At 40.0% G+C, this 24974-nt stretch overlaps 1 protein-coding gene across 1 annotated transcript in view; it reads left to right on the forward strand.

Annotated features, from left to right (window-relative positions):
* MYO3B (myosin IIIB) overlaps positions 1-24974 on the forward strand; it is a 381433-nt gene that overhangs the window by 236360 nt on the left and 120099 nt on the right. The window contains exons 24-25 of the mRNA XM_060106164.1: positions 1618-1823; positions 24647-24758. Coding sequence (XP_059962147.1) covers positions 1618-1823; positions 24647-24758 — 318 coding nt within the window. The remainder of the gene's footprint in view (positions 1-1617; positions 1824-24646; positions 24759-24974) is intronic.

Below are 24974 nucleotides of genomic sequence, written 5' to 3' on the forward strand. Positions count from 1 at the left end.
GGGACTCTGTCAAATGCACATTAGTTAGGAAAGATAAGACACTGACACTTTGTACTAATTTGAACAGATTTGTTTATCTTCAAATTATGAAGCATTGGGGTTGGAAGCCCCTTTTAGATCATTGACTACAGGGAGCTGAGGTCCAGGCAGCTTCACGACGGACATGCTGTTAAGCCAAAGGCGGAAATACTGAACTCAGGGACGACGAAATAAGGTTGTAAGGTGGGATTGGCCACAGGAAGGGGTTTGGCAGGAATGGTAAGTCAAGTGGATCATGAGCTGGAGTTGCCAGGCAGGCTGAAGGGTAGGGCCTGGAAGCCAGCACCGTGGAAAGAAGGTTCCACCAAAAGCTAGCAGGTTCAAGAAAGATGTAAAGCTAAGAAGTCTGACTTATCCAGCTGTGCTTTAGAGGCAGACTAGAATTGGCCTCAGGGGTATGGATTGTAAGGGCCTAGAGGACTTTGGGTCCAGCACTCCATCTGTACAGTGATCCCTTCTCCAGCAGGTGGGTTTTCAGCCCCTGCTTCATCCCTCATGGTTGGACATTTCTAATTGCCACTTATTTCTTATCTGAGACCTACCCTGATCATGTCCCTTTAGTGGCTTGACTATATCCTCCTAGCATATGTGTGTGTGTGTGTGTGTGTGTGTGTGTGTGTGTGTGTGTGTGTTTAGGCTCTGATTGGCTCTGTGAGGCCATCCTCAAGATCCTAGAGTCCCTCTTTCAGCAGAAGAAGCCTCTGGCTTACAATTTTCAGAAATATATCCATAACAAACACTTGGGCGTCCTCAAAATACTGGTCCCAAAATGCTAAAAAAAAAGGCACATTGCCAAGCTAGGTAACCATGTATTGGATTAGTAGGATGTAGGATTATGAAATAATGGGACTGATTTTACATGTGGCTTGTGATTGCCCCTGAAGGCATGTCCAAAAGAGGAGCTGCCCCAGTGGATGCCCGTGAGGAGCAGCGAGCACCGCTCAGCTTTTCCGTGTGCTCTCTCTCTGCGAGAGCCCCATGCCAGACGCTCGCTGTATGTTAGTTCATCTTCATTATAATCTCTGTTTTCCCTCTGATTTTCTTGTTTTCCTTGCCCTCTTTATTTTTCTCATTTTTCCTCTGCCTTATTATTATTGGTAAGATTTGCTTAGACTTTCTGGTGATTGTTAGGTTGAAGAAGGAACTGACCCCTTCCCTGAAAGCTGGACATTTTATGAGACCAGTGCTCTAACCCCTGAGTTAGGGAGCCAAAGCTGGATATTTTAAATTATGGTTACAGTTTATGAACATCACCTTGGCATACCAGAGACAAGCTAGTTCTGGTGATGGAGTTACGAGGTAACCTAAGCAAGTTCTTAGACGGCTGAGTTTCTGCCAGATGGGATATTGCCTGGCACCAGGTGATGTTTAAAGAATACTTTTGAATCTGTGGGCAGTGATAAGTACTCGTCAGAACTTATATTGTTATTTCATTTTGCTGGATTCTTCTGTAGCCTCAAAGGTTCCATGAGTTGTTTAGAAGCCAACAAACTGCCCTGGAGGCCCAGCAGGCCTGTGCCGTAATTATCTATTATGTTTGTGGTAACCTCATTTCGTGTGTGTTTTTCTCCCTGGTAGTATTCTCTGATGGATCTGCTCTCCAAAATGGTGGTGGGACAGCCCCACTTTGTACGCTGCATCAAGCCCAATGATGACCGAGAGGCACTGAAGTTCACCCGAGACAGAGTGCAGGCCCAGCTCCGCTCCACAGGCATCCTAGAGACGGTCAGCATCCGCCAGCAGGGTTATTCCCACCGTATCCTCTTCGAAGAGTTTGTGAAAAGGTCAGTCTGGTATCTTGGGAACTACATTATGTTGAACACAGCTCTGCCAAGGCCATTCTGTCCCCTGGGATCACTCCTCCTGCCCACTTGCCTCCAAACATGTAATTGGCTAGTTACCAGCTAGCATTTATTTGCTTAAATGTTGTGTTTCTCTTGTACTCCAACTAAATTATACAGTCATCTGGGGGACAGGTTAAGCTCCCTCCTGATCACATTTGAAAAATAAAAATGTCCATAGATATTTATCTGTTATATATCCTTGGGTTTCAAAATCTCCAGATATTTAATTGCTATGGCAAAAGTATCCCTCCATAAATGGGTCAAGATTCTGGCAAATGTAAATGCACCCAGGTGTCCACTCCTCTCCCAGCATCTGGCACGATATAATATGATAGTTAACATCTACATAGCACCTAAATTGTCCCAAATATATAATCTCCTTTGATCCATACAACCGCCCTGTAAGCTAGGCTTTATTATTATCCCTGTTTTACAGTTGAGGGAATTGAAGCACAGAAGGAAATTAGGTGATTTTACCAAGATTCCATGCTAGTAAATGGTTGAGCCAAAATTTGAACCCAGGCAGTCTGGCTATAGCAGCCACACTTTTAATCTCCTCGGTCTCCTGCATTCAATAAATGTTTATTGCAAAAATTGCTGTAGAGCTTTCTAAACCCAGAAACTGCCTTTACCTAAGAGTGAAATGCTGCTCTTTTCTGAACAGCTGCCATAGGTATGCCTTACACATGCATATGATTACAGGTAGAATTTTCACAAAACTTTCCGTGAAGAAATAAGGAGCAAGAATAACAAAAAAACCATCTCTGAGGAACACTACTGTCTGAGGATATCCAGAGAGGAAAATTAATATTCATTATAAAATCTGTTTCTTTTTACCACCATTCTGAAACTAATGCCCAAGGTCATTTTTCCATTTTTTCCTCAGGGAAGAATGGATCCTAATATGGCGGGTCGCTTCATCAGGTCTTCCCAATGCCACTAAATTCCATGGAGAGAAAAGGGCAAAATAAAGTTCCTTGCAATGAGAGCTTTTAAATTAAAAATAAGAACGAAATGGCTTTTTAAAACAAAGTGTCTTTGAGCCTCTTTTTCCCTCTTAAATTTGGAGGTGGAACAAACAAACAAAAAAAGATTATTTTAGCTCATGAATGTGACTAGTCAAGTATTTTTAGCCACTAAGTGTTGAATACATAAAAATATTTAAGAAAACAGGTCAAATGCTAAACAGATTGGCACTTCTTTGTTCGTAATCAGAAAGCCTATAGGCAAGTATGAACAAGAGTTTCAAAATGTCAGTAAATCTGAGGGTATCAAAGATTTCTGAGCCAGCAGGTTAATTGGTATTTTGATCCTTTTGAGCAACTTAACAACAAAATGGATGAGTTAACAGTTTCCCCCCTTGATGTTATTCAACAAATAGGTGTGCCTCTTATCTTCCTGTTCAGGAGTGCTGTTTTGTAAACTCTCAGCAGGAAATATGCAGACAAAACAATCAAAGGCAGGGCTTATCAGGTGGTGGTAAATAAAAGATAAAGACTTGTTTAATGTTACTCTTTACCTTTTTGTATTTTCTGGCACTCAGGACTGAAGCCTGACGTGCACACCTGAAAGGCAGTGTTTTGAGGATTATGTTGTCGGGTTCTCAAATGCAGAAGGACTTCCCCAAGTCACCCAAGTCTTCAGACATGGCCAAACCTAAAACATTTCTTTGCCCCATCATCCTTGAATTTTCTGGCAAAATGACTTAGAAGTGCCTTCCTATTTTCCTTTCATGGAACCTTCAAAGAAAGGGTTACTTCCAACACCCTCTCATCAATGGGCCAGGTGGATTGGAAGCATTCATCTATCTAGTCTCAGGTAGGCATGAGAAAGGCCACCTGACAGTGCTGGGCAGCTGGCTGAAACCTCCTGGAAGTCATGCTGTTGAGACATCACAGAAAATGACTATGAACACTCATTGGCTTTGTGGTCAGTGGGCTCTGAAGTATGGTCTGGCAGAAGGTCTATACTGGGATACACACATATGACTGCACATATTGGGATGTGTTCTGGCCAATGTCTAAAGAGTAGCACAGCACATTCAGTTCAGAGTCTTATGGTTTGTTTATTAAACTCTTGTAGAATAATATAATTTAGTGAGGAGATCGGAGTTCTCGTCTCCTCTTGGATCTAGTATTTGGCAAGTAACCTACTATTTCTGTAAAAGGTGTTTCATCATCTGCCTGATAAGAAGTCGGGAATACACAGAGCCCACATCCTAAAGATTTTCAGAGATTACGTGCAGATTCCAGGGGCTCAGCCTCTGAGTCCTCCAGAAAGGCCCAACTCTCCCAGTTGAGCTCACAGGCGGGAGAACTGCCTCTCCCAGGACCCAATTCATAACAGTTGTTAAATCAGTGTCTGTTGAACAAAGTGAAACTCTTACCTCTTCTCCTTCATCAGCAACTTCCATTTCTTCTCATGATGGCATGAGAGCTATGTGCCCTGGTATCTCCTTCATCTCCTTCTCCCTTCTATTCCTCTGCTTCCTCTCCTCCAGAAATCTAGGGTCACCTCTGTCTTCTCACTTTCTTCAAACAATTCATCAAAAGTCCTGCCAACTTTACCTGCTAAAGTTTCTCAAAAAGTTTCCCTTGGGAATTACCCGATCCCTTCTCCCAAGGCTTTATTAATGCCCCATCCCTTCTCCCAAGGCCTTTTAATACCAACAATAATAATAATAATAATAATAAAGCAACAGCTTGAGCTATAATTCATATATGATAAAAATCACCCTTTTAAAGTACACAGTTCTAAGGTTTTGGTATATTCACAAGTTGTGCAACAATAACCACTATCTAATCTGAACAGCTTTTTATGTGCTTATTGGTCATTTGTATTATTTCCTTTGAAGAAAGGTTTATTCAAATCCTTTACCCATTTAATTATTGATTTTTATATATTCTGGATACTAGCCCATTATCAGATATACGATTTGCAAATGTTCTCTCTTATTCTGTGGGTTGTCTTTTCAATTTCATGATGGTATCTTTTCATGAATGAAAGTTTAAAATTTTGATGAAGCCAAATTTTTCTGTGTTTTCTTTTGTTAGTAATGCTTTTGGTGTCATATCTAAGAAACCATGCTTAATCCAAGGTCATGAAGCTTTATTCCTATGTTTTCTTCTAAGACTTTTATAGTTTTAGGTCTTATATTTAGATCAGTGATCCAATTTGAATTATCTTTATGTATGGTGTGAAGTACAGGTCCAACTTAATTCATTTGTTCATAGATATTGAGCTTTTTCTAGCGCTATTTGTTGAAAAGACTATTCTTTCCCCTGTTGAATTGTCTTGGCATCCTTGTTAAAAATCAGTTGAGGGCTTCCCTGGTGGTGCAGTGGTTGAGAGTCCGCCTGCCAATGCAGGGGACACGGGTTCGTGCCGCGGTCCAGGAAGACCCCACATGCCACAGAGCGGCTGGGCCCGTGAGCCATGGCCGCTGAGCCTGCGCGTCCTGAGCCTGTGCTCTGCAACGGGAGAGGCCACAACAGTGAGTGGCCCGAGTACCGCAAAAAAAAAAAAAAAAAAAAATCAGTTGACCATAAATTGGTCATAAGTTATTTCTGACTTCTCAGTTCTATCCCATTGATCAATACCTATTCCAAACTTTTTGAGGCTCTTCTGTCCACCCTCTTGACTTAACTTCCTAAACGGACTTCATGCCTCTTCTGTTCTCCAAGGAGCCACAGAGTACAATTTACCTAAAATTCCTATCTAATCATGTTGCTTCCTTGATTAAAATCCTTAATTGAAATGACCATCCCAGACCTCACTGGGTGAGCATCAACCCCTCTGCCTGATATGGGGAGTCTCCCTGTCTGGATCCTGCCCACCTTTCCAGTCTCTTCTTTCTTGTCTTCCCACCTCTCAGCTCACATTCCAGCAAAAACCAAACTACTTAAGAGTTCTAGGAACACCCCACATCATTCCATGCTTCCCTGCTTTTGCTCATGTTGTGCTCATGCTTTGGTGCCTGAATCCCCCTTCTCCAAGTTTTCAGTCAGCTGACTTAACCTGGCTAACCCCTGCTCATTCCTCAGGACTTTGAACAGGCATTTTCTTCCCTACAACACCCTCCTTGACTCTCCCAGGCTGACTTAGGAGCCCCTCTGATGAACTTCATCAGTAGCGCTTACTACATTGAGGTAGAAACTAGCTGCCGGTCTCTTACCTTGACATTAACCACCTGGGAGGCAGGGATATTTTGCAGCCAACTTTGTATCTGTACTGTCCAGCACTGTCCAGCACTGTCCCTGATACAAATTAGGTGTTTAATAAATATTTATTGAATTGAATCAAACTTTTACTCCTTCCCCTTCATCACTATCTTCTTTTACCATCTCCTGACTGACTCTTTGGTCCTTGCAGTTCTGAAGTGCATGACAAGAATATGGAGCTGGCTTTGTTGAGGTTAAGTTTAATTTGCATTATAAAGTAGACTCTAGATTGTTAGAGCATAAGATTTCAGGTAAGTGATAAGTAGCTCTCTATCAAGAAAAGGTAAGAAACCATAATAAGTTAATAAAAAGTCTCTACGCAGCTTGAAAATGCTATTATTAGAGTTTGATACATTAAAAAGGTGACATTTAAACAAACTTTCCTTCCTTCTCTCTACAATAAATGCTGATATGTTTGTTTTTTTTTTTTTTCCTAGAAGAGACAGACTTCACAGGCAAGGGAGATTCTCTGCTCTGGCTCCCTTCTAGACTCTTCTCATCTTCCCACCTCTTAGCTCACATTCCAGAAAAGAAGGAATCTTTTAGATTAGAGCTCCCTAACATAGCACAACATATGCCCTATTAAGGCAAGAGCCTCTAAAAGCAGGCTGCTTACTTGGTGTATTAGTCAGGAATCTTTTAATAACAAGTGACTGAAACTGAAGTGAATTGAAGCAAAATTTAAAAGGGGATGATATATTGGCTTACATAACTAGGAAGTTCAAAGATATGTCTGGATACAAGACGTCAAGCTATTTTACCAAACCACTGTCTTCTTTTCAGCAGCTTTGCTTTCCCTCTTTTGAGTTTCTTGTCAGCTAGGCAGTTCTTCCTCACATGTTGGCAAAGACGGTTCCTGGAAGCTCCTGTAGGAAGCATCCTAAAGGCTTAGCAACATCAGCAGCAAGCAAGTTCCTGAGAGTTCCCATACAAGGAACTCTCTGGTTGTCCCAGCTTGGGTCATGTGCTGGTGCTTATACCAGTAACTGTGCCCAGGGGGATGATTGGCAGGGTCTTTCGTCACGTGCCAGGGCATGGAGTCAGCCCCATGTGAACCATGGTCTGAGGGGCTCTGTTAAAGGAAGGAGAGGAAGAGGGTGGATAGGCTAAAACCACAGGCATTCATTACCCCTTATCTGACCAATACATACCCTGGAATCAACTGTAACAGTGCCAAAGGGTCTACCCCAACCTGGGTAGCTAGAGGAGATCTTTTTTTTTTTTTTTTTTTTTTTGCGGTACGCGGGCCTCTCACTGTTGTGGCCTCTCCCGTTGTGGAGCACAGGCTCCGGACGCACAGGCTCAGCGGCCATGGCTCGCGGGCCCAGCCGCTCCACGGCATGTGGGATCTTCCTGGACCGGGGCACGAACCCGTGTTCCCTGCATCGGCAGGCGGACTCTCAACCACTGTGCCACCAGGGAAGCCCTAGAGGAGATCTTCAATTTAGAATTTCCTAAGAAGAATAAAAGTTCTGTTGACAATAACAGTGTTAACTCTGGAATGAGAACTATATACAGTTCACTAAGTTAGCCTAAGCATAGTTGGCTTTTTGTCTTCTGGGATGTCTTTTGAACCACCACTCTACTCTACAGCAGGTTTCTGAAAACAGTTTCCACCTCTACTTCACCAAGGGATTAGAAAAAACTTACAGTCTATTCTGGCCCAGCTTGAATTCATCTTCTTGCATTTTTGACAGTTTTCTCTTTCTCAGTATGGGTCATGATAGCCTTGTCCTATCTAGGACTGTGTCGGATGTCACTTTTCTTTGTCAGGGTCTCTCACCTGGCCTCTATTTGTACTCTTAAGAATAGTCTTTAGTAATTACTTTGCTCAAGAAGGCTGCTTCTTCCCTTTCATACTGCAGAATTCTTGCCATGATTTAATACTCCCTTAACAAAGCCTTCTTTCTATTACAATTTATACTCTAAGAGACAAGACCCATAAAACTCCTCACTGAGGACATCTCCAGAGTTGACCAACTGACTTTCTCGGATTCTAGAGCAGTCCTTTGAGATCCACATACTTTTGCCAGTGGATTGTCTGGAGCAACTCTAGACATCCAGACATTTTTGGAGTTGACCTTTGTTTTCAAGTCTTTCATATTTGGACTTTGACCGTTGACTTCTTACTTATTCTTGTATCTCTAGCAACTTGTATGGTATGGTGTCTGGCCCATGGTATGTTTAGTATTTCTCAAATCAGGGAATCTATCAATTAGGAATGCATTTGACTGTGAATAACAAACAATAAATATTTTTAGTGGCTTAACCCAGAGTTTCTCAGTCTCAGCACTGCTGACATTTTGGACCAGGTACTTCTTTGTTGTGGAAGGCTATCCCTGGGCCTTGTAAGATGTACAGCAGCATCCCTGGCTTCTACCTTTTAAGATGCGAATAGCAACACCCCCTCACCCTAAATTGTGACAATAAATATTGTCTCCAGATATTGGCAAATGTCCCCTGGGGAGCAAAATTGCCCAAACTGAGAACCATTGCCAAATAGATTTGTTTGTTTGTTTGTTTCTCACAAAAAGAAATTGAGAGGTAAGCTATTTTTAATGTTATATTAGCTGTTCAATGATGTTATCAGGGGCCTGTGTATCTTCTGACCTCCTTTCATTTCTTTTTACCATCTTTAGTGTGTATGGGTTAGCTTAGAGTCTCATGGTTACAAGGTAGCTGCTACCTCTCCAGACATTATGTCTGCATTCAAGGAAGGAAGAAAGGGAAAGGGCAGGACGAATAGCTAAGTCCGCCACATTTGCCCAGCTTTTATTAGGAAAGAAAACATTTTCTCAGAAACCATTTCACATCACCTCTCATTGACTTGGACTGTGTCACATGACCATTCCTAGCTACAAAGAGGGGCTTAGAAAGTGGGGAACAGGTCTGGGGCTGGGTGCATTGTGACCCAAAGAAAAACTGGTGTTCAGTTAGCTAGGAAGATGTGGGAATGGTAATGGGAGAGGCACTAATTATGCTTGTCACAGGAAAGAAATCTAATGTTTATTAATTGAATGAAGGAGTGACTGAACGACTAAGGGGCTGAATGAACTTGAATAAATACTTTCAGTTCCTCACAACCCGCTCATTTCTTACTCCTTGCTACCAGCTTCTTCCTCAGGATTGTAGTTTAAGAATTAAAAAGTGCAGAAGTGCCTGAGTGGAAGCAGGCAAGATATTGAGGACCCTTTAATCCCATTGCCATGGAAAGTTGTGTTTGCAGTTTTAAGCCTGCAACAAGTTCTTTTAGCTCTTGCAAAGTGAACTGAATGTCATCAGTTATCACTGTGAAACCTTTATCTATAAGGATAGGGTCCCTGATATTCTCTTACAGAGCCCCAGGGTTAGTACTGGCTCACAGAACAGGAGTTGAAAGAAAAATCAGCATCACAGAAGAATCCAGACATCTCAAGAAAGACTGAAATCCAAAGTTCAATTTTCAAAAAATAAAGCTGCTACTTTCTTCTCTGGGTAGTGAGCAGTGAATAAGGAAACACAAATCCTCCAGCAGCTAGGATGGCGATGCCATGCCTTATCTCTCCCAGGACATCCCTGGGTTTTTTTTCTTTTCACCTATAACCACACAGGTGAGAGCCTGACATAAAATAGATCTTAATGTGCTATTTAGGTAAGTTACTATGTCTGCAGCTAAGTGAACAGAATCCTCAGTTCCCTGCAAACTGATTTACGTGGTTGTGAGAGACATGTAAGAGATAATACTTAGGGAGGATAATGGACAGTTTCAGCATTGTGAGTAAAATATATTGCATGCTTATGTGAACAGTCTCTGCATTTAGCTTCTAGGGGCAGCAATTGAGTGGTGGCATTCTCTGGGAGGAATCTCTAACAACTGCTGTTCTTGTATACTGTCATTCCCACCCTTTTGTTGTTGGTGGTGTTTTGAGAGAGTGAGTTGCTCACCTGTCCCCAACTCTGTGTGCATTGATGCCTTTTATATAGGTGAGACCTTGGATGACTTCTTTTCTCCCTTAACTCTTATATTACCATTGTTATAACTTTGGTTAGTGCAATAAACAAAAAACATTCTAAAACTACCTTTTAAGATATCATTGAAAAACTCTTAAGAGATGGCCTGGTCCAACCTTCCCATTTCACAGATGAGAAGACTGAGGCCAGAGGGATGATGTAGCTTTGCCAAGGTCCCATCTCTAAGGAGGTGACAGTATCAGTAACTCTCCAGGTTACTATGGACTGAAGAGAATTTCTGTGACTACCTCTCTCCATTCTTAGGGTGCAGTATGGGTTCAACTTGGCCTGGCCTGGCCTGAAGATCCCTCCCAACTTGCCTATAGATGATTCACAATCCCAAAACTTATTCTTTTGAGACCCTCCCTTTCTCACAGAGCCCGCACTGCTGACAGCTGTTTCTTATCTATTCAAGTATCAGAAAAATCATTTTTGTAGCTGATAGCTCTGCAAATTGAGACTGAAATCTATAGTGGTGATTTGAAAAGTATATATAAGAGGTAATATCAATCACACTACTCTCCAAAGATACTGAGTAGCAGCAGTAATAAGCCCAGGCTATCTTTCCCAATTTCCTTAATGTCTGCTCTGTGGGCAGCCTCATGAGCTAATTCAGTTATAGGGAGGAATCCATGTAGTAAAGAAACACAGGGAATGGTGGCCATGCTATGGAAACAGTATGTGAAGAAATAATAAAGGAAAACAAGAAGAAAGATGCTATGAAGATGTTAGTATCAGTGCAGTTGAGAAGACTGCCACCCTGGACTTTTGAATTGGCTGTCTGGCTTATTCTGTGAAAATCAGTAGATGAATTAAAACTCTATGTCCTTGCTTGGAGGTTCCTTAAACAAATTTCAGTGGGACTAGCTTATGTTGGATAATTACAATGAAGCAACAGAAGGAAGAAAATAATGGACAAAAAAGAGAAAAGGTGGAAGAGGAGGAGTATGCGAGGAAACCTTCTGGCACAGAGATGGCAAATGGGCGCCACTTTGCTCTCCAGCCCCAGCTGCAGACCTGGCTCCTCAGTCAAGGCACATTTCCTCCAGAGCCCAGATGGGGCTTTGGAACTCCCTCCAATATGGTGCTCTAAGAAACCGCTGCCGAGCCCATCAGCTGACCCACAGTTGACCTCTTAGTCATTCATGTTCTAGCATGTTCTATTCACTTTACAGTGCATATCTGCCCAACCCTGAAAACCATGGTTTAGGGATGACTCAGAGGAAAAATTGCTAGCTGCTTTTTCATAGACGTTTGGGTTGGGGAAGAGAAAAATAAATTTTTGTCAAAGAAAGGAATAGAAGAAAGGAGAGAGGAGCATTTATTGACCATCTGCTTAAGGCAGGCTTTATGTTAGTGCTTTACATATACATCTCACTTACTACTGGTACTAGACCCCCACATAGATAAAATTATTCCACTTCTACAAATGAGGAAACTGGTTAAAGTCACACAGGTAGTCTGTGGTAGAGTCAGGATATGAAATGAGGGTCAATCTGATTTCATAGCCCATCCTCAAAATACATAAATGACACAGTTGAACACATCCAAATACGCACTGCAAAATCAATCTGTAGAATTCAGGCAGAAAAACATACATCATTTTACTAGTTGTGAAATAGAATGATCAGTTTAAAGCTTAGCTTTCTATTACAAATTAATTTTTGAATAAACTCAGCCTCAAGTCTCTAATTCTGCTTTTCTTCTTTAGAAAGTCTCCCATTTAGAGCATATACGAAGGCAGCAACAGCATCAGAAGCATTTATTAAGCACCTGTTGTGTGTGCCCAGTGCTGTAGTGAGCTCTACCGAATTAGAATGTACAGTCTCAGGACTTCCACAATCCAATGGCATAGATCAACGTGACTTTGTATCCCAAGGTCCAAATTTGAAGAGTCTTCTTAAGGATATAACGGATATAATGACTTTTTTTTTTTTTTTCGTAGCAGATGGTGGCCAGCTGTTCTGTCTTTATTAAAGGCCAAACATGAAGGGGGAAAAAAATTAAAATAAAAGGCCCTATGGTAAATATGAGAAAGAACTTAATAAACTAAATCTGGATTTTTATACACACTGAAGGGAAATGGGCAATTGGTGGTAATTATCAAATTATCCAAGCCAGAATAGCTCCGTTCCCTCCATTATCTACATAAGAGAAAATTATTTATGTGGATTTAATTGTTCAGATAATTGTCCTGTATTTCGGGTGTCTGAGTAGACAATCTGGGTGGTCACTGATACAGATATAGGGTCCCTCAAGTGATATTTTAAAATAGGGAAAGGATTGCTACTCTTCACATGATTGGGGATATTTCTACTTCGATGCAGGAGATATTAATCAAACTAGTATACAGGATTCTTTGACCAGGATTTGGGCCCATCGTAATTAAGCCATAACAATTTTTACTTAATGTTTGAAATTAATTTTCAAATTGCAAAAATAATGTATGAATACCATTTCCTCTAAAATTTTAAAATATTATATGTTAGGCTAAAGTCTTTCTTTCTGCATCCCTAATTCCATTTCCCAGCATCCCCATCATGGCCCCTCTCTAGAGTATCCACTATTATTTTTGGGGTAGTTTTATCCTTTCAGAATACAGACACACACAGGGATAGAGAGAGAGAGAGAGAGAGAGAGAGAGAGAGATTGAGAAAGGGAAAAACCCCTAAATTTTCAGCTTGAATCACACATTTTATACCGTTTGGCAACTTGCTTTCCTATTTAACAATATGTATTAGAGATAAATCCATGTTGTTCCATAGCTGTAACAGATTCCTTTTAACTCCCTCATTGAAACCTGTGATATTTATTTAGCCATCCCTCTCCTGGTGGATTGTGTCCAATTGTTTGCCAGCAAGGCTCAGTAAACAATCCTAAATATTAAACATGTGTGAGAATTTCTTGAGGGTAGATTTTGAACAGTTGCCCTTTCCAAGGGAAAATGATGTGCTCCAGAAAGTCATTTGGACCTAAACAAAGGAAAAGGATGACAGAGAGACATGGGAGCCAGTTTCTTTCCTGAGATAGATTGGATCACTGTAGACAAGTCACTTCACTTCTGTGGGATTGTGTTTGTCTACGACAGTGGTTTTTCAACTTTCTCACACATGAGACTACCCTGGGGGGCTAATCTGTTCAAACACAGATTGCTGAGCCCTGCCCTCAGAGTCTCTGATTCAGCAGGGAGGTGTCTGTGCAAGTTTCCAGGTGATGCTGCTGTAGGAGACTTCCAACTTACCCAAATGTAATAACAATCACCCAAGATTTGTGATAGTAACAGTACTGGGTTAATGGTAAACATCAGTTTTAAAATCACAGAAGTAATTGTTTAGGCCAAGGAACATGTCAGCATGGCATCTTTGTTGGAAGGAATCTTAAAGGGTCATCCAATTCAACTACCTAACTAAAACTAGAATTTCTTTGGCAATATGCTTGACCTTGTCGGTCTGATTCCTATTGAACAGCTCTGAGTCTAAGAATTTGCTCTCTGGCTCCTGAGGCAGCTCATTCCATGTTTCAGATGTTTGATCACAGCCAAGTCCTTCCTAACCTTGACCCAAACCAACCGTCAGAAACTCCTATACATTCATCCCAGTTCTACCCTCTGGGCTTCAGACAACAAATCAGCTCCCTTCTCCACTTGATGGCAGTCAGCTATTATGTTCCCCTCAGTCAGTGGTTCTCAAACTCTACAGTGCATCAGAATCACCATAGGAGCTTGTTAAAATATAGATTATTGAGCCCTGACCACAGAGATTCTGTATCTGGAGTGTGACCCAGGAATCCACATCTTTTATGAAATCTCCAGGTGGATCTGATGCAAGTGGTCTGCACATGACAGTTTAAGAGACTTAACTATGTTCAGGACACACTACCCCAAAATTTGACACCTTGGCATATTGAATATTTCAAACTGAAGGAATTTGAGAAATGACGTGTGTAGGAAGGACCTTCTGACCTTCCATGAAGCAGGCCATAAAACTGTCCTGTGTGAGATTTTTCTCTCACCACAGTTAGTCGGAGTTTGGATTTTTCTCACTCCTTCCCAGATCTATAGTTCTTCCTTGTTACTTTGTAGCAGTTTGAGAGTCTTAAGCATCACCTTCCCCTGGAACCCAAAGGAACTTCAAGCTGTGACTAGACTTCCAATGGACTCATCAGAGTTTAACCCAACCTGAACCCTGGAGTCTCCTCAGATGTCCATCGAAGAAAATTCCCAGGAAGTTCCAGCTGCCTCTCAACCTGTCTCTGAAGTGTTAATAAAGAACCTTCATAACTTGACTCTCAACCCTAGTACCAAATTCCCTTCCCTTCTACCAGAGTATCCACCTCAACAGGGTGGACAGAGACTTGGTGAAGGCATACTCCATAGGAGGAGAGGAGTGAGGACATTGTTAACTGCTTGGGAAGAAAGGATAGAAAGGGTGATTCAAGTTATTAAATACCACTAGGGCAACCAATTTCCTCTGACTCAAAGAGAACCTTGGCAGAAGGAAGTTGAGACTTTAGTCAAACATGGAAAGATTTAGATGTAGCTGTCATTATTGCCTGTATCGTAGAGATCCTTCTGAGGATACTATCACGGAGAATAATTACGACACAGAGTCGATTGAGCCATAAACTTTATTCGTGTACTGTTTTTTTCTTGCTAATAATTTTAGGATCATTATGAAGCAGCTTGGGAAAGCTACTGTACTCTAGGAGAGACTGTGTACCAATATTTTGATAACCTATAAGTTCTGTGATGTGTTTTTTTCTTGCATCTCTTTTCTATCTTGATACAGGTAACTTATAAGGAATCTATATATTGATAGTTTGCATTTGAATAACTTGAATATACTTTAGTTCCACTTCTTGATTTGACACAAAGAAGCACTAATAGGTCTCAAGTATTGCCTGTTTTAGCAGCCTGAAGTCAGTAAGATGAAACCCAATATCAAGAATTTGAAACAAATTAACTTGTGTGGAAGGAATGTAAAGAAAACATTGGGTAGTTTGGCTAGAGCATAACTAGAGCAAGGTGTATTAACTAAATTTTCTGGTTTTCAAAAATTTGAATTGTAATAAAAATTTTTGATGTGCTATTTCAATTTTCAGTAGTAAATAAATGTATGTATGGAGGATCTTATTAAAATTTGAGACATATTTGAGTACCTTTAAAAAAAAAAAACTGTCTTGTGAGTGGTGCCCTCCGTACACCTAGAGGAAAGGACCATCCTTATCTCTGAAGACAAAGGGACACAGAGAGGAATCTGAACAAACAGGCCTTGTTCAGTTTCCCCCAGTTTACTATACTTAGCTCAAACTCCTTGTTTATCTCACATTTCCACAGCTCTCTACCCTTCATCACACCTAGTGTAAAAACACTCAAGTTTAATCGTTTCTTTGGGTCTTCATTTCCTTATGAAGGCTCCTGTGTCACATAAAACTTATATTGAATAAATTTGTGTGCTTTTCTTCTGTAAATCTGTCTGTGAAAGTCTAATTCTCAGACCCAGACAGGGAAGGACCCTAAGAGAGTCAAAGAAAACTATCCCCTCCCGTCCAAGACCTTGTTAAGTATTTTTGTCTCTTAAGTTCAATGCCCCCAATGTCTTCACCAGTTCTCAGATAATGTGGCTTGAGTTCCCTCACCATCCCAGCTGCTAAAGGCTGCCTGCCAAAATACACCCCCAAATATACTCATTAACCCCCTCCACCCTGATTTGTTATTCTTCATAGCACTTGTCCCTACTCAACATGATGTCCTTTATGTACTTGTTTAAGGTTTGTCTCCCCCACTAGAATGTAAGCTTTATGAGGGTGGGGAAATTGTCTGCCTTGCTCACTCATGTCATTCCAGCACTTCCATCAGTATCTGGCACATTAATAGGTCCTAAATGAAGTTTTATTTAATAAACAAATGAGTAGAGTGGGGATGAAAAGTCAGTTTAATTTAGAAAGTGATGAATGGGAACAGCATGGTTATATCAGAGCCCTAAAACTGTACAGAATGAATGACCCGTCCTAAAGGAAGTTATTTGCTTAAGGTTGTTTTTTTTTTTTAAAGGAAAATAAAAATGTATAATTAACCTTTTTTTAGAAGTCTCACTATTGACTTAGGTCTGTGCACATCTCCATTTAGAGGTATAGACGTTTTGCATGTGTTTGAATGCAAAACTCAAACTGGAGGGATGAATCAAAGCAGAGCTCATTCATTATAGGTTGGGATTTCAAAAACATCTTTAAAGGAGGCAGATCCTTCCCAAACAACATAAAAATGCAGGAGGAGGATAAGATAAGAGGCACAAATTTAAAATGTCAGGCATTACAAAATTGTAAGCAATCTCCAATGCTAATACAATTTTTACCTAAAATAAATACCTCTTAGTTCTCTCTCTCTCCTTTTCCTTTCCCCTTCCAGGAGTATGGGTAATCATTAGGAAAAAATAGAGGAATTAAATTCATTGTACTATATATTGTCCATTGTCGGAGGATGTCATTGTCAGAAGACTTTGCTGAAAACAAAAGGGAAGTTCAGCCACATCTAATTAAGGAAATGCAAATTAAAACCACAATTAAATACCATTTTACACCTATTTTGGCAGTAATCGGTGTGTCTGACAATTCCTAGGGTTGCCATGGATAGAGGGCAGCGGGACTCTCATACTCCAGTGGTGAGGCTATAAATTGGCGTGATCACTTTGGAAAACAGCTTGACTTTTTTGGTAAACTCTGACATGAACATATAACACTAACCGATATTTCCACTTCAAAGGTTATAAGTAGAAGAGTGGCAGTGTTTCTGAGCACACTAGACTTTTAGACTGCTTGGTAGCACCAGGTCTACCTAAGTGTGAGGACTTCCTGCATCCACCTGCCCATGTGTTTGTGCTCCTTTGGGTCAAACCTCCGTAGCCTGAATTTTTCAATTTCTTTCTTTCTCTTGTTTAAAGATAATTTTCAGAAGAAGGTAAAATCATGACTTACATACAGATGTAAAGATGAATGTGTTTAAAGAATTTATTTTATTCACATGATATGAGGGAACCAAGCAGATGTAATAATTGGTTCAAAGGGAAAGTCAAACTAGCAGAGGCTTATATGAAGTAAAGGAATGTTGAGGTGAATTGTGAATGGAGACAAAACTGATTTTTCCACAGTGGAGAGGAAGTCAATTAAAATCATCACCAGAATGGACAGAACTTATGTATCTATCAGTTACCTACAATTGAGAAAGAGTTGCAAAATAACTCAAAGAAGATGAATGGGGCTAGAATCTGATAACCCTGGAGGGTACGCTAAAGACAATGTCTGTTGTTCTCCATTGAAACACCAACACCTTACTGATACACTAGGGCAAGTAGAGTATTGTTTGGATCTCTCACACGTGTCAAGGAGGGCCTGACAGCTGACGTTCAGATGTAGGAAATCAACACTTCTCCTAAGTCAAAAGCCCAATATTCCAGATCACTGTAGACACTCCACTTAGCTGGAAATTGCTGGAGGATCAAAGGTACCTGTTAGAGAGTCAAAGATACTACCCAGTATATACAATACACCAGGTGTATACACTAAGAGCTAAGAGTAGACGTAGGTTTGATGAGCGTAAAGAGGCCTGAATTGGGGATTAGAAGACCTGGGGAAGTCTCAGCTCTTCTTACTAAGTTTGTGACCTTGAGCCAGTTGCTCTGGCTCTCTGGCTTTCTCTCAGGCTTTCTCCTCTAAACAAAGTAAGAATTTTTATTGATGACTCTAAATTCCCTTCAGGATCCAAATGTTTATTAGATGAGCCAGCTAATCCCCTGCACAGATGGCCCTGCAACAATGCCCAGGCACAGAGAGTTTTGACACAGGACAGGGAAGATCTGTTTGTGAAAACATGAGGAAGAACAGCTGGATTTGGATGTCCTGGACCCCCAGTGTACAGTACACAAACCCAACATCTGTGGGAAACTTGGGAAGTTCAGTGACAAAGGGAGAAGTGTGAGAGAGGAAAGGAAATTATTAAAAAACAACCTTCTACCAACTCATGGTTTTGCACAAGACTTGCCTCTACCATTTGTGACATTGTAAGAAGTTTATCACCAGGGTTGGCTCTGTCTTTACTCTGTGCTTAAATAACAGCAAAGGGGAACTGGAAATGTATTAGGGTTCTCCAGAGAAATGGACCAATAGGATGTGTGTGTGTGTGTGTGTGTGTGTTTATATATACAGATATAGGTATAGATGTAGATCTCTCTCTCTCTTTCGCTCTCAGAGAAATTGATTTATTTTAAGGAGTTGGCTCATGTGATTGTGGAGGCTGGCAAGTCAGAAATCTGCAGGGAAGGCTGTGAGACTGGAAATTCCAGCAGGAGTTGATGTTGTAGTCTTGTGTCCAAAGACAGTGTGGTGATAATATTCCTTTCTTTTCAGGGACCATAGACTTTTCTCTTAAGGCCTTCAACTGCTTGGTTGAGGCTCACTACATTATGGAGGGTAACCTGCTTTACTCAAATATTAACAATATTAATTCTTCTGACCCAGAAACGTAGTATCTCTCTCCATCTATTTAGGTCTTCTTTCATCTTTCTTAACCAATGTCTTACAATTTTCAGTGCACAGGTCTTGTGTATTGTCAGATTTATCCCTATGTATTTCACATTTTTAAATGTTATAAATGATATTGTTTTTTCAATTTCAATTGTTTGTTACTAGTATATAGAAATACAATAATTTTTGTATATTGATCTTTAACCTACAATATTACTAAATTCACTTATTAGTTCTGGTAGGGGTATTTTTTGTTTTGTAGATTTCATTGGCTTTTCTACGTAGACAATTGTGTCGTCTTCAAATTAAGACAATTCTACTTATTCCATTCTTATATAGATGCTTTTTATTTCTTTCTCTTGTTTGCACTGGCTAGAACCTCTTCAATGTTGAATAGAAGTGGTGATAGTATGCCTACATGACTCGTTCCTAAGCTTCGGGGGGGATAGCATAGGGGGATAGCATTCAGTCTTCCACCATTGAATATGGTGTTAGCTGTAGGTTCGTCATAGATAGTTTATTTTTTCCGGTTGAGGAAATCCCCTTTTAGTATGAGCCTATTGAAAATTTTTGTTTTTTAAAAAAATAGTGTTGGATATTGGATTTTATCAAATCCTTTTCCTCATTTATTAAGATAATATGCTTTGGGCTTCCCTGGTGGCGCAGTGGTTGGGAGTCTGCCTGCCGATGCAGGGGGTGCGGGTTCGTGCCCCGGTCCGGGAGGATCCCACATGCCGTGGAGCGGCTGGGCCTGTGGGCCGTGGCCACTGGGCCTGCGCATACGGGGCCTGTGCTCTGCAACGGGAGAGGCCACAGCAGTGAGAGGCCCACGTACTGCAAAAAAAAAAAAAAAAAAAAAAGTAATATGCTTTTTCTCTTCTAGCTTGTTAATATGGCATAAAGTTGTTTGTAATACTCCCTTATACTTTTAATATCCATAGAATCTATAGAATATCACTAATCTCATACCTTTGTTTTCTTTTCTTCCCTTCCCTTTCCTTTCCTTTCCTTTCCTTTTCCTGATCTGTATGGCTAGAGGCTTATCAGTTTTATTAACCTTCTCAAAGAACAGCTTTTAATTTCATTCATCGTGTCTTTTCTATTTCAATGATTTTTCACTATGATCTTTTTTTTTTTTTTTTTTTTTTAAGCAGTACACAGGCCTCTCACTGTTGTGGCCTCTCCCGTTGCGGAGCACAGGCTCCGGACGTGCAGGCTCAGCGGCCATGGCTCACGGGTCCAGCCGCTCCGCGGCATGTGGGATCTTTCCGGACCAGGGCACGAACTCGTGTCCCCTGCATCGGCAGGCGGACTCTCAACCACTGTGTCGCCAGGGAAGCCCACTATGATCTTTATTATTTCCTTTCTTCTGCTTACTTTGGGTTTAATTTGCTCTTTTTTCCCTAATTTATTGTGGAGGTTGAGATCATGTATTTGAGACCATTCTTTTTTTCTATTATAGGTGTTTCTTGGTATACATTTCTAAGTACTACGTTAGTTAGCAGTCTCCCACAAATTTTGACAGGTTTTTTCATTTTCATTGGATCAAATTTAATTTCTCTTTTGATTTCTTCTTTGTTATGTGGGTTATTTAGAAGTCTGTTCATAAATATTTGGGAATTTTCCAGATACCTTCTTGTTAATTTCTAATCTAATTCCACTCTGGTCAGAGAACATACCTTGCATGACTTGAATATTTTTAATTTATTAAGTCATGTTTTATGGCCCAGAATATGGCCTATTGTGGTAAGTGTTTCATATGTAATTGAAAAGAATATGTATTCTATTATTTTTGGCTGGAATTTTCTATAAATGTCCATTAGGTTAAGTTGGTTGTTCATACCTTCTATATCCTTGATGATTTTTTTTTTTTGCCTACTTGTTCTATCAATTATTGGAAGAGGGTATTGAATTCTCTGACTATAATTGTGTATTTGTTTATTTCTCTTTGCAGTATTAACACTTTTAGGTTCATGTATTTTCAAGCTTTGTTTTTAAGTGCAAAAATGCTTCAAATTTTTAGGTTCTTCTGATGAATTGACCTCTTTATCACTATGAAATAAACTTCTTTATCCCTGGTAATATATTTTTGCTCTGAAATCTACTTTGTTTGATATTAATATAGCCAGTCCAGTTTTAATTTGACTGGTGTTAGCATGGTATATCTTCTTCTTTTACTTTTAACTAATTTTATCTTTATATTGTGCATTTTTTGGTATGACTTGATGATCTAGAGAGATTCTTTGTGGTGGTTTAAAGATATGTCCACAAATCACTTGATACTCCTCCCTTTAAGAGGTAGAACTTAAATTCTCTCTCATTATATGCAATCTGGACTTAGTGACTTGCTTCTAATGAATAGAAGAATATGGAAGAAGTGATGATGTATCACTTCTAAGCCTCGGTCATAAATGGCATTGCAAATTCCTTCTTGCTCTCTCTCTGGGATCCCTTGTTCTGGTGGAAGCCATGTTCTATGTTATGAAGATACTCAAACAGTCCTCTGGAGAGGCCCATGTGCCAAGGAACTGAGAGGCATCCTGACAATAGCCAGTAAGGAACTAAGGCTTTCTACCCTTAGCCTTGTGGCTGCACCATCTTGAAAATAGATCCTCCAGCCTTAGTCAAGCCTTTAGATGACTGCACCCTTGGCTGACATCTTGACTGTAATCTCATGAAAGACCCTGAGCCAGAATTGCCAGATAAGCTGCTCCTAAATTCCTGACCCTCACAAACTATGAGATGATAAATGTCTACTTTTTAGGCCATTAAGTTTGTTATGTAGCAGTAGAAAAGTAGTATATCCTAGGATCGTACAGATCCTTCCAGTTTATGATTCTAGCATTTAAATGAAGAAGGATGTGTCTCCAGTTGCCTGTTGCTTTTACTAGCACTTTAAAAACTGCTTTGCCTGTTGTATTTTAAAACTCTTCCTTGAAAAGTCTGAATTCCATACAACAAGACATTTTAGGCAGAAAATTAAATAACATTTTGAATAGAGATATTTTTCAACTAGATATTTACTATTTTAATAGCTTATGTGATTTAATAAGATGAGGCCTTACCCAGTCAATGAATGATTACAAAATGAACACACTACCCACATCTGCCACCAGATCAAGAACAGAAATGTGTTTTATTAATAAACAATAATGTGGGAATTCCCTGGCAGTCCAGTGGTTAGGACTCTGTGCTTTCACTGCAGTGGCCCTGGGTTCAGTCCCTGGTTGGGGAACTAAGATCCCACAAGCCACACAGCATGGCCAAAAAAATAATAATAATAATTTTTAAAAAATAATTTTTAAAAAAAGATGAGGCCTTGGGAAATTTAACACTTGCCATAGAGTTCTGAAAGAGAGAAGAGCTCTTAGGTCCTTGGAGGGCCAACAGGAGCTATGTGGACCCCTTGGCATTGTATGCAATGTGTTGTGTCAAGAGCATCTTCCTAAGAAAGAATGTGTATAGCTTTTACCAGGTTTTCATAGAGTCTTGCCCCCCACACCAAAAAAAAAGAGTTAAGAACCACTTATTTGGTTCCCATTGCCACCTACGAGAATTCAAGTACAGAGAGTTAAGTGACTTACCTACGGTTAGAAACAGAGACTTTCTCATTCTTAACTCAAGACTCAAACTCCAATCTGAGAGATGAATTCTACCCACCAGAGACAGCTCAGAGTAGAACTGGTCTTTACAGTGCTCTCAAGTGCCCAGACCCTCAAGAGAAATCTTTACATGTATTACTTTGCTGTTGCATATCTCCTGCTTGTTTAACTCATCAAGCTGCTTCAAGAAGGGGGTGGAATGGATCTTCTCCAAAAGATGTCCCCTTGCTGGCAGATCTTTTATCTTGGTGCTGTTCAATTTTGCCCTTATACTGAAGCACACAGAAGCTCAGCCAAATTCCTCCCCCCGCCACACACCCCGCCATGGTATCTGCTAGAATACAGAATTACTCTGTGGAGGAAACACAGTGTATTTCTCTGACCTGATTCCTGTAAGCATATCACTTACATGTTTCGTCAATATTTTTTGAAACCTTCACATCTTTGCAATAACTATTATCCATCTCTTTCTGAACTATGAATGTTATCATCATAATAAATTAAAAGATTTGGGTTGAAGAGTCAAAAATCAAAGTTAATTTCTAGTATTTATGTTAGTTCAAGATACATTCTGCTTATTTAGAAATTAGAAATTGCTAAGAAGCATCCATGGTTGCTCAAAAAACAAGTATAAATCCTTGAATGGAGAGCTAGAACATATCTTGCAATCTTCTTATATCTTGCACAGTGCTGGTCATTCATTAGATTCTCTCTAAATACTTCATCACCAGTAGTGTTGAGCAGTCATCCTGAGCAGGCCTGGCTGATTAAAGCCAAGGGGGAGCCCATGTTCTGAATGGCCAGGCCTAAAGGAAAGAGAGTAGGAAGTCCTGGTGTTACCACTGACTTTTACATCTTAAGCTATCTATACTTCAGCTTTCCCAAGACATTCACCCCTATAGATTTGCCATCTATTCCCACCAACCCCATGCACTCTAGGACACAATCTTTTTGCTTTGGTCAAATCCAAATCCAAGAAGCCATGACTGAAACTACAGTCCTGGAGAAACTAGACTGAAGAAACTAGGCTGAAGAATTGTGCTGATGCCACGAACTGCTCAGACCTAAGCCTAACTCCTGGCTGTCCCTCCTCCGGCTTAGCTCCAGAAGACAACTGCTGTGAGCAGGTTCCTGGGCTTGGCCAAATGACCTAGTGTGGTCCTGGCCACCATTCAGGGCTTCTGAGAGAGCACTGCTCCTCCTCCTCAAAGGTGGAAACAGAGACCCAGAGCCTTGGAATCATTCCCAGGATCTCTGAATGCAAATGTTTTCAGCAAGTTCAGCATTCAGTCCTAACTTGTGAAACAATCTTGTAGCCCTAAGATAAATTTAAATGGCTCAAGTGTTAATCGGGTATGTTTATTTTTCCATAAACAGAAAGACGTGGGAATATTTGGCAGGAGGAAAGGACATATTTTATGTTTTGGTGATTTTCTTAAAAAGTAAAAACAACTCTATATTTTAAAGCAATTCTAAAATAACAGATCACCCTTTCTGAGGAATGACAGGAAAATCCTCTGACAAGGAAATTAAGTTTATTTTTAAACTTCCAAGCAGTTGAATTTAATTATAGATGGCAGCAAAGAGCAGAGGAAAGATCCTTAAAAGTTTTTAAAAGAAAAACTAAGGTAAAGTTTTCTAAAGGATAATATATTCAATATTATATACATATATATGCATATATATAGACATAGACATATATATGGACATATATACACACACACACACATATATATATACATACACACACACACACACACACACACACACACACATATATGGAGAAGAAAGAAGAAAGAAAAGGAGAGAAAAACCCTTTTGGTGGTGTTCTTTGAATCTACCCAGAAACTCTTTCATCTGGAAGTATGGAAGTTCATTAAAATGAGTAATTTAGGAAGACAAATGTGGTTTTGGTGATTGTCTCAAGAAAACATGCCAACTTTTTACCTTGAGAGAGACATGTAGCTTAACAGACAAAATTAGTCGTATTAGGCTATGATCATTTTTGCTATCTACATATTGCTTCAGATGGGATTTTCAAAGCAGAGTCAAATTTTATACAATGAGATGACAAATTATTTTTATAATAGTAATACTAACATTTAAAATGATGACTTTTACTAGGAGAGCTGTCTAAATTTCAGTTTTTTAAAGGATTAGATACTTTGATTTTGCGTGCAAAAGATGCCAGGTATGTACTGAATATGAATTACAAAGCAATATTAAAAGGAAAATACACATAGCAGAAAATATGAAAGTAGGTAAGAGCCAATAAGCATGAATTGTATATATTCCACTACCTAGTACACTATTATTGATGCTCAAGAAATATTTGATATTTAAAAAAAAGATATGTCAATGGGCCCAGAGTAATTCTACTATACTGAATCAAATGGTGACTAAAAATGCTTTATTTCACTCTTTCATTTTGTAGGTATTATTATTTGGCATTCAGAGCACATCAAACACCTCTTGCCAGCAAAGAGAGCTGTGTCGCTATCTTGGAAAAGTCCAGATTAGATCACTGGCTGCTGGGAAAAACAAAGGTAGTTCTTTCTTTGTTGTTTAGATTGTCACTCGAGTTGCTCTTCTGTGAACCTTTGTCTCTTATCAGTGATTTGAATAGCTCTGTAAATTGTGTAGCTTAGCAGACAAGACCCCAAGCTAATAGTGATTTTTGTCGGTCTTGGGTCAGGAGTCCCAGGACCTCAGGGACCAGAGGAGGAGAGTTTGCCTCCTGTTCTGCATGTAGTGAGAACCAT

This window comes from Mesoplodon densirostris, chromosome 8, assembly GCF_025265405.1.
Source record: "Mesoplodon densirostris isolate mMesDen1 chromosome 8, mMesDen1 primary haplotype, whole genome shotgun sequence".
Lineage (NCBI taxonomy): Eukaryota > Metazoa > Chordata > Mammalia > Artiodactyla > Ziphiidae > Mesoplodon > Mesoplodon densirostris.